The sequence below is a fragment of the Anolis carolinensis genome, chromosome 2 (assembly GCF_035594765.1).
Source record: "Anolis carolinensis isolate JA03-04 chromosome 2, rAnoCar3.1.pri, whole genome shotgun sequence".
In the NCBI taxonomy this organism is placed as follows: Eukaryota; Metazoa; Chordata; class Lepidosauria; order Squamata; family Dactyloidae; genus Anolis; species Anolis carolinensis.
Window position 1 is genome coordinate 229,361,542 of NC_085842.1, and position 10,868 is coordinate 229,372,409.

Below are 10,868 nucleotides of genomic sequence, written 5' to 3' on the forward strand. Positions count from 1 at the left end.
GGCGGGCCGCGTCTCGGATAGCTGGATCTCTTGGATAATAGGGAGGCCCGGCCCAGCGCCAATCCAGCAGGGATTGGGAAAACGCGGTGCCCACTGCTCAACTGCAACGGGTGCCTCATTTCCCCAAAGTCCAGCACCTTTACTGAACAGAAGGGGAAACCCTTTTCTTCAGTAAAGGCCTGATGAGGGCTTGCCCCTTGGGAAGCACCCCACAAGTGTTGCTAGGCAGCAGCGATCGCGGGGCACTTACTCCTCCCTCTCCCTTTCTTGAACTCGAGAAGAGAAGGAGAGGGAGGGGCGCCCTTGGAGGCGTCTTGGATAATACAGAACCTCAGTTAACCGACGCTCAGTTAACCGGGGCTCTATTGTAATAATAATAAAATTCAACTTACATTTTAGTATTTACAGTACATGTTAGGAAACAGGGGATGGTGGATAGAGTTCTGTGACTTCTCACCCATCTACAGTACACACCCTGGCATCACTAAACATGAGTGTGGGTTAGGACAGATTTTTTTTTTGAATAACCTGCCTTTCTTTCGTACTGATAATACAAACACCAGTGACACTTACCTAAGCACGCCCAGATAATAGGATTTATCCATAACTTGTCTCTGAGGCCCTGACAAAAAACAGGTATCAATTTGTTAAATACATGATGGGAAACACTGCATTGTAACAAACTAAATCCAATGTCCTAACTAAAATAGATCAATGGATATAAACGGGTCTTAAATAGTGGTAGTAGACCAATACATGTGGTTTCATATCTTCAAATACCTTTGATTCCAGTTTTCATTCCACTGAGTCCTTGCTGTGTCACCGGACGATCTGCAACTTTAATTTGAGAAGACAAAACCACCCCAGTTCCTATGGATCCACCCCGTGTACCAGGCCTTGCGGTGCCTGGAGGGATCTGCAACAAAAAGATAAACATAATAACAAATGTAAGAACTCCAAAGAAGAGAACATTCCAGCTACTCCTACATGGTATCTATAATTTGGCAGGCCGAGACCTTGATAGCCATGTCTTGCTTTACAAGAGTGTTTCTGGGGATTTTCAGGAGAACTACTTCTTTATTTTATACCACTACTCCCAGGGGTCAACAAATGGACAAAGGGCCTCAAGCTGACCATGGGCCACATTTTATGATATCTTTGATTTTTTAAAAGCAAAAGCAGTTTGAAGAAAGTATTTTTTAAAGGTGAATCTACTTGAAACTGTGTAGAAGCTGAAAGTTGTTTGTGGCTTGATTTGCTTTCAAATTGCTGAGAAAGAAGGAAGACCAAATTCGACATAAGAGGGAAAAAGGGTAAATAGGTAGAGCAGCTGTCAAGAGATGAACAAATCAGATTTTAGTTTCTGTTGTAAAACTGTCAGCTGTGTATAGCAGAGCCTATCGTTCACGTATGTTGTTTTGTCAGATGCCATTTATTCCATGAAGAAAAAGAAGAGGAAGAGGAAGGAGAAGGTGACAATTATAGGTGAAAGAAAGCTAAGTTTTACAATGCTTTTTTGAAAAGAGGGAAATATATGTAATTTGTAATACATATTTTTCAGTCATCAGGCAGAGTAGATAGATTTGTGAAGAGGTTAACTTACTCCTCCACCAAGTAAAGCTGCAGATGGAGGTCGTAATGAAGATGAAGTTGGTCGCGTTCCAAGCCCCATTGCAGCTCTTGAAGACGGGCGTGCAGTAGGAGGTTTGTGATTGCTTGCCATTTTTAATTTTCTTCAAATTTTCTCTAAAAAAATAAATATATGTAACTTGTTACAGGATTCCATATTTCTATGTTGAGTGTAGAACTTTTCATTTTTGTAGGCTCCATTGTTTTATCTATCTATATATATAAAAGAGTGATGGAATCCCGGCGACCGACAAAACAATAAAACTAAAGGCCCCCCAACCTCGAAATTTGACAACACAACACATCATCCATGCCTCTAGGTTGATACAACAAAAAGAAAAGAAAAATAAAGTCCTAATTACAGGGAGAGGAATAATTATTTTTATCCAATTACTGCCAGTTAGAAGGCTAAGCTCCGCCCACTTGGTCTCCTAGCAACCCACTCAGCCCAGGGGACAGGCAGAGTTAGGCCTCACTTAGGCCTCTTCCACACTGCCTATAAAATACAGATTATCAGATTTTAACCCATTTATAATCTTATATTATCTGCTTTGAACTGGATTATCTTCACTCCACACTGCCATATAATCCACTTCAGTATGCATTTTATCCAGCTGTGTAGAAGGGGCCTCATATAATCCAGTTCTAAGCAGATAATATAAGATTATAAATATACAGTACACTCTCACTTATCCAACATAAACAGGCCGGCAGAACGCTGGATAAGTAAATATGTTCGATAATAAGAAGGGATTCAGGAAAAGCCGATTAAACATCAAATTACGTAATCATTACACAAATTAAGCACCAAAACATCATGTTATACAACAAATTAGATAGAAAAAGTAGTTCCATGCGCAGTAATACTATGTACAAATTTACAAATTTACCACCAAAATCTCACAATGAATTTAAAACACTGACTACAAAAACACTGACTACTAAAAGGCAGACTGCGTTGGATAATCCAGAACATTGGATAAGCGAATATTGGATGAGTGAGATTCTACTCTAATATGAAATAATTACTGTGGTAGAATAATATATAACAATATAATTTCTAAAACCAGGACAGTAAATAAAGAACAACACTCTGAAAGCAGGGAAATTGGGATTTCCACAAAGGAAACAATCAGGGCCAGCTAACACCTCCCAAGAAAGGATTCTTCCACAAAGGAAGCTGAGAAGGGAGTGAAACAGTGTGTATTACCAAAGTCATTATTACTACTAGTACTACTACTATTATTATTGTTGTTGTTGTTGTTGTATTGCTCTGAACCATGAAAATGAATACAATTTGGCTCCAAGTATTCAAAAACACTAAAATCAGAATATATAAAATTATTGTGGTATAATAAAACAAAACAATACAATCTCTAAAATCAGAACACTAAATAAAGAACACCACTCTGAAAACAGGGGAATTCCAGACAGGAAACAATCAGGGCCAGCTAACACCTCCCAACAAACTATTCCCATTACCAAACTCTGGCAAATCCTCTGTTTTCTGAGGGCCACAGACAATAGAAGCACATAAAATATCGCAAAGAACACCACTCTGAAAACAAGGGAATTCCAGACAGGAAACAATCAGGGCCAGCTAACACCTCCCAACAAAAAATTCACTCACGGAGGAATCAGCCAAGCTTTAAAGCTGCAAGGCCATTACATGCTAATTATCTCGCCTAATTACACCATTCATACTTGCCTCCAACAGACAAAAAAAATTATCAGAAATATTGTATATTCACAACCTTTAGGAAATAATATCCCCTGATGGCGCAGCGTGTTAAAGCGCTGAGCTGCTAAACTTCTGGACCGAAAGGTCGCAGGTTTAAATTGGGGGAGCGGAGAGAGCCCCCACTGTTAGCCCCAGCTTCTCCCAACCCTAAAATTCAAAAACATACAAATGAAAGTACATGAATAGGTACTGCTCCGGGGGAAGGTAACGGCGCTCCATGCAGTCATGCCACATGACCTTGGAGGTGTCTATGGACAACGCCGGCTCTTTGGCTTAGAAATGGAAATGACCACCAAACCCCAGAGTCAGAAACGACTGCACTTAATGTCAGGGAAAAACCTTTACCCTTTACCTTAACTACCACCAATTCCTCAATACTTTAATTCCCATACCACCATACTTTGCCACAGCAACGCGTGGCCGGGCACAGCTAGTTCTTTATGGAAGAGGGCTGGATTGGATGACCTTGATGACATCTTCTAACTCTATGGTTCTATTTGCTTTCTCCTTCATAATATTATATAGTGTATTCGTTCAGCCATATCACTTTAAAACTCAGATTAAAAACTGCACACCTCTTTGCAGTGAGAGCCCTCAATCTCGGAAATAAATTGCCCAGTTCATTGTCACAGGCCCCTTCTACACGGCTATATAAAATCCAGCCTATCTGCTTTGAACTGGATTATGTGGCAGTGTAGACTCAGATAATCCAGGTCAAAGCAGATAATGTGGATTATCTGCCTTGATCTTCAGGATTATATAGCAGTGAAGAAGGGCCATCAGATCCAAGAGGTTGGTGCTTTTGTTTGTGTGTGTGCACGCGTGCTTTAAAGGCCATCAGTTGACTTCTAGCTACCACATGAATTTAATAGGGTTTTCTTAGGCAAGGAACACTCACGAAGAAGTTTTGCCCGTTCCTTCCTTGGAGGGCCTTTTTACACAGCTGTATAAAATCCCATATAGGAGCCCCAGTGGTGAAGTGTGTTAAAGCACTGAGCTGCTGAACTTGCAAACCGAAAGGTCCCAGGTTCAAACACGACATTATATGAGTCCGCACTGCCAGATAATATGGGATAAACAGAAAACCTGGGATCAGATCCTGGGATATAGGGCCTGTCTGGAATGTCCCTGGGAGTCTTCCATACAGCCCTATATCCCAGAATATCAAGGTAGAAAATCCTGCAATATCTGCTTTGAACTGAGTTATCTGAGTCCGCACTCAGATAATGTGCAATTTTCTACCATGATATTCTGGGATATAGGGCTGCGTGGAAGGGCCCCGGGTTATATACCTTGTTTTCCCCTAAATAAGACCTACCCTGAAAATAAGACCTATCATGATTTTTCAGCATTTCTGAGGATGTTTCAAGTAATAACCTATTTCAAAAATAAGCCCTAGATATAATTCATTTAAAAATCAATTTGGAAAAATAAGACTACCCCTGAAAACAAGCCCTAATGCATCTTTTGGAGCAAAAATTAATATAAGGCCCTGTCTTATTTTGGGGGAAACAGGGTAGGTCTCCCATCTAAAGGCCCTTCCACACTGCCATCGTTTATATATCTGTGGAAAGTCCAGGTTGGGAGAAAGTGGGGTTTATATATCTCTGGAATAATATCCAGGGTGGGAGAAAGAACTCTTGTCTGTTTGAGGCAAGTGTGACTGTTGCAATTGGCCAACTTGATTAGCATTTAATGGCCTTGCAGATTAAAAGCCTGGCTGCTTCCTGCCTGGAGGAATCCTTTGTTGGGAGGTGTTAGCTGACCCTGATTGTTTCCTGTCTGGAATTCCTCCGTTTTCAGAGTGTTGTGCTTTATTTACTGTCTTGATTTTACAGTTTTTAAAAGAGTTTAATACTGGTAGCAGGATTTTGTTCATTTTCATGGTTTCCCCCTTTCTGTTGAAATTGTCCACATGCTTGCGGATTTCAATGGCTTTTCTGTGTAGTCTGACATAGTGGTTGATAGAGTGGTCCAGCATTTCTGTGTCCTCAAATAATATGCTGTGTCCAGGTTGGTTCATCAAGTTCTCTGCTATGGCTGACTTCTCTGGTTGAGTTAGTCTGCAGTGCCAATTTGTCCACAAGCATGTAGACAAAGCAGCCAGGCTCTGAAGCTGCAAGGCTTTTCAATGCTAATCAAGGTGATCAATTGAAATATTCACACTTGCCTCAAAAGGCAAGAGTTCTTTCTTCCAACCTGGTCTTTCCACAGATATATAAACTTCACTAGCCTAATTTTCAATACACTTCATAATTTCTGAGGATGCCTGCCATAGATGTGGGAGAAACTTCAGGAGAGAATGCTTCTGGAACATGGCCATACAGCCCGGAAAACTCACAGCAACTCATCCCGATACTTATGTTAAGGAAGGTTTCACCCCTTTTCTGATGGCAGTGGCTGCGGTACAGGCCGCTAACCATTAGTCATGCCCGTCTCATTCGCCACCATACCTTCTCTCCCCCGTTGTGAAAAACGAGCAGCTTCCTTTCGACTCTGCCTCCTCCTCGCGCTGCCAACCGTCTCCTAGCAACCAAGCCAGCCAATCCACTACGCTGGCTAAATTCTCGTCCTCCAATTCCCGCGAGATCGGTGTCCCTTTTGGGGGAATTACTCTCAGAACGCAGTATTGTCTAAAAATTGGGAGGGGAAGAGAGCCTGCTTCTGACGTCATTTCCTTTTGGCTTCAAGATGTTTCCAATTTTAGGCGAATCTCTCACAGGACTTTTGTCTTGGAGAGAATTGTTCCAAGAGAGGGTTTGCCTTTGCCTTCCACTGAGGCTGATGGCCCTTCCACATAGGTATGTAACCCAGAATATCAAGGCAGATAATCCACAATTTCTACTTTGAACTGGGTTATCTGAGTCCACACTCAGATAACCTCAACGAAGGATTCCGCCGGGCAGGAAGCAGCCAGGCTTTGAAGCTGCAAGGCTATTCAAGGCTAATCAAGCTGGCCAATTGCAACATTAACACTTGCTTCTGACAGACAAGAGTTCTTTCTCCCACCATAGACATTCCACAGATATATAAACCTCAGTAGCCTAGTTTCCAACAGACCTCAAAATATCTGAGGGTGCCTGCCATAGATGTGGGTGAAATGTCAGGAGAGAATGTTTCTGGAACATGGCCATACAGCCCGGAAAATTCACAGCAACCCAGTGAGTCCACACAGTCATATATCCCAGTTCAAAGCAGATATTGTGGGATTTTATACAGCTATGTGGAAGGGGCCTGAGAGAATGGTTTGCTGAACACTCAAAACAAGGACACCTCTACAGTTTATCTTAAAAATCACCTTAAGATTTGAATAACTGATTTTAAAAAAATATTTTAAGAGTCTACTGAATACAGTAGAGTCTCACTAATCCAAGCCTCGCTTATCCAAGCCTCTGGATAATCCAAGCAATTTTTGTAGTCAATGTTTTCAATATATCGTGATATTTTGGTACAAAATTCATAAATACAGTAATTACAACATAACATTACTGCATTTTTAACTACTTTTTCTGTCAAATTTGTTGTATAGCATGAAGTTTTGGTTCTTAATTTGTAAAATCATAACCTAATTTGATGTTTAATAGGCTTTTCCTTAATCCCTCCTTATTATCCAAGATATTCGCTTATCCAAGCTTCTGCCGGCCCGTTTAGCTTGGATAAGTGAGACTCTACTGTATGACTAACCAAACCCTGTTTGTTTGTTTATTGTATCAGAAGCGAATTGAGAATACAATTATGCATAAAAAACCACAAAATTGAAAACTTGGCATTGTACTAAATTTCTCTTGACCAGAAGCTGGCCACTTCAAGTGCCTCTGGTGTCCCTGTAAGAAGGTCCTCCGTTGTGTGTGTGGCAGGGCTCAGACTTCATTGTAGTAGGTGGTCTGTGGTTTGCTCCTCTCCACACTCACATGTTGTGGACTCCACTTTGTGGCCCCATTTCTTAAGGTTGGCTCTGAATCTTGTGGTACCAGAGTGCAGTCTGTTCAGCACCTTCCAACTCGCCCAGTCTTCTGTGCCCAGGGGGGAGTTTCTCATTCGATATCAGCCATGGTTTGAGGTCTGGGTTTTAGCCTGCCACTTTTGGACTCTCACTTGCTGAGGTGTTCCTGTATCTCTGTAGATCTTAGATAGCTGTTTCTTGATTTAAGTCATTGGCATGCTGGCTGATATCCAAACAGAGGATGGGCCTGAGATATCAATGCCTTGGTCCTTTTATTGCTAGCTGCTACTGAAGGGGACAAGGGACCTGATTTCTTTTGATTAATAAATAACGATAGTATGAAGAATGGTTTGATTAAATAAATAGCCTTAGAAATCAATTGAAGATAGTCTTAATGTTAGAAGAATTTAGCCATGAGAAATAGAAAAATACACACACAGGAAAAGGCTCACATAAACAGGACAAAGAAAACATGCATCAAATGGAACCCTAAGAAGAGAAGCAGAGCAATAAACAGGCCATCGTGTTCTTTAGAGATGCAAAGAAATCTGTGTGACCCAAGGAACTCGTACAATCAGGCCATAAAGAGACAGCAGCCTCAGATGTAGGAATCAGAAATGGCATTTTGATATATTTTTATTTTGATTAATTGAACCAAATAGAAACTTCAAACAGTCCCAGGAAAATGCCCAGATGGTATATTGATACATTGAATGATTTGTAATTGGGACACTGTCGGAAATTTGCTTTCCTGAACTGTTTTGATAGGCACCTGAACAAAGGGGCTATGGGAGGGTGAAAGGGGATACAGACAAGATGAAAGGATTAAAAGTGTGAAATGTTCCTGCAAAACCTGTAAGGACTTTGTGAGAAACTTCATTTGTGTGCCGCTTTCCTTTCAGAATGATCACCTGCAGCTCTATTTGCAAATAAATCTGTGTATTTATATTTCCTCTGCCTCCTAGTTCCTTATTTGCAAAACTGGCCCTCGGAGGTTCCACAGGGTTTGCCTTCTTAAAAAGGGGCACTACAACTGAGTCTCTTCATTACTTCCTGGCAGATATCAAGTGGTGCAATATTGGCTAAACAGTATAATTTCTCCAGCGGTGTAGAGCGCAGACATCCTGTGATAATGCGGCATCTCTCATTAAGAGCCACATCCAATGTTTTAACATGGTGAGATGTATTTCACACGAGGCATGCATATTCAGCAACAGAGTAACAAAGCATAGGGGCAGATGTCTTCACTGTATCTGGTCGTGATCCCCAGGTTGTGCCAGTCAGCTTTTGTAGGATATTATTTCTAGTGAATCCATTGCAGGCTTTAGTCCGTCCCTTAGGCCCATTCCACTCAGCTGTATAAAATGCACATTGAACTGGATTATATGGCATTGTGGACTCGGATAATCCAGTTCAAAGCAGATATCGTGGATTTGGGTTATATGGCTGTGTGGAAGGGCCCTAGGACACAATGCAGCAATAGATTCAAATGGTTCTCCCCAAATCCCCTCCCTGGCCAGAAAGTGATGGAAAGACAGGAAAGGGTTGGCCTTGGTCACGATGAGATAGTGGATGGGAGAGAAAAAGTGTATCTGTTAGACCTAGTATTGCCTACTCCCAATATAGAATCCTAGAGTTGGAAGAGACCCCAAGGACCATCCAGTCAAACCCCCTGCTATGCAGGGAGGCACAATCAAAGTACTCCCAATAGACAGCCTCTGCAGAAAAGCCTCCAGAGGAGATTCCACCACACTCCCAGGCAGCCTATGCCACTCTCAAGGAAGTTCTTCCTCATCTTATCAGTCGAATCTCTTTCCTTGCCATTGGAATCCATTGCTCCCTTGTGCCCTGGTCTTTGAGGCCCTTCCACACAGCCCTATATCCCAGAATATCAAGGCAGAAAATCTCACAATATCTGCTTTGAACTGGGTTATCTGAATCCACACTCAGATAATGTGGGATTTTCTGCCTTGATATTCTGGGATATAGGGCTGTGTGGAAGGGCCGCAGAGCAGTAAAATTTTAGTTTTCCCCCTCCCTCCTCCTCAATGGGACACCCTTTGAAATCTTAACAAATGGTTCTCATGTTCCCTCTCTACTTCCTCTTCTACCAGCTAAACATCCCCCAGGAGGAAAGGACGAAGGAAAAGGAGAAGGGAGGGAGGAAGAGAAGGAAGGAAGGGTGGAAGGGAATGAAGGGAGGGAGGGAAGAAAGAAAGAGAAGGAAGGAAAGACAAAAGAGAAGGACGAAAGGGTAAACAGGAAGGGTCGAAGGAAGGGTGGAAGGGAATGGAGGAAAGGATGGAAGGATGTATGGATGGAAGGAAGGAGAAAGAGAGAAAAAGGGTAGGTGGGAGAAAAGAGTGAAGGAAGGAAGGATGAAAGGGTGGAAGAGAAGGAAAGAAGGAGAGGGTTCACTTTGGCAGAAAATAATGGAATGCAAAGATACAGAATGGGGGACGCCTGGCTCAACAGCAGTACATGTGAAAAAGATCTTGGGAGTCCTCGTGGACAACAAGTTAAACATGAGCCTACAATGTGATGCGGCTGCTTAAAAAGCCAACGAGATTCTGGCCTGCATAAATAGGGGTATAGCATCTAGATCCAGGGAAGTCATGCTCCCCCTCTATTCTGCCTTGGTCAGACCAATACTGTGTCCAATTCTGGGCACCGCAGTTGAAAGGAGATGCTGACAAGTTGGAATGTGTCCAGAGGAGAGAGACTAAAATGATCAAGGGTCTGGAGAACAAGCCCTATGAGGAGGGGCTTAAAGAACTGGGCATGTTTAGCCTGCAGAAGAGAAGGCTGAGAGGAGACATGATAGCCAAGTACAAATACGTGAAGGGAAGTCATAGGGAGGAGGGAGCAAGCTTGTTTTCTGCTGCCCTGCAGACTAGGACGTGGAACAATGGCTTCAAACTACAGGAAAGGAGATTCCACCTGAACATCAGGAAGAACTTCCTCACTATGAGAGATGTTCGGCAGTGGAACTCTCTCCCCCGGAGCGTGGTGGAGGCTCCTTCTTTGGAGGCTTTTAAGCAGAGGCTGGATGGCCATCTGTCGGGGGTGCTTTGAATGCGATTTCCTGCTTCTTGGCAGGGGGTTGGACTGGATGGCCCATGAGGTCTCTTCTAACTCTGCTATTCTATGAGAGGGAAAGGGAGGGAGGGAAGGAGGAACAGAAGAGAGGAAGGATGGACGGACGAAAGGGTGGAAGGAAAGGAGAAAGAGAGAGGGAAGGAGGCAGGATGGAGAGAAGAAAGGAAGGACAGAATGGTGAGACAGGAGGGCCTGAGAAAAGGCCGCATCCGGCCCCCGGGCCCTGGTTTGTCCATACCTGACCTAAGCATTAGGAAGAACTTCCTGATGGTGGGATCTGTTTGACAGTGCAATGCTGTAGTGGATCTTCCTCTCTGGTGTTTTTTTAAACAGAGGCTAGAGATGTTTTGATTGGGTGGGATAGGGCGTCTTCCAACTCTAGGATTCCATCTCTGCGCTGTTTGCTAACGTTTGCTTTCTGGGAAGTGTAGTCTTCTCCCCGCGGTGCATTGTGGG

General features: G+C 42.8%; 1 protein-coding gene across 2 annotated transcripts in view; it reads right to left on the reverse strand.

Moving 5' to 3' along the window:
• ift74 (intraflagellar transport 74) overlaps positions 1-10,806 on the reverse strand; it is a 64,947-nt gene extending 54,141 nt beyond the window's left edge. The window contains exons 1-4 of one of the 2 annotated variants that reach the window (XM_062971866.1): positions 10,651-10,806; positions 1,604-1,746; positions 781-916; positions 574-622 (exon numbers count right to left, since the gene is read on the reverse strand). In XM_062971866.1, coding sequence (XP_062827936.1) covers positions 574-622; positions 781-916; positions 1,604-1,723 — 305 coding nt within the window. In that variant the 5' untranslated portion in view covers positions 1,724-1,746; positions 10,651-10,806. Of the gene's footprint in view, positions 1-573; positions 623-780; positions 917-1,603; positions 1,747-5,823; positions 5,965-10,650 lie in introns of those variants that run through there. The other variant, XM_062971865.1, reaches the window with a different exon arrangement.
• Between the last annotated feature and the right edge of the window lie 62 nt (positions 10,807-10,868).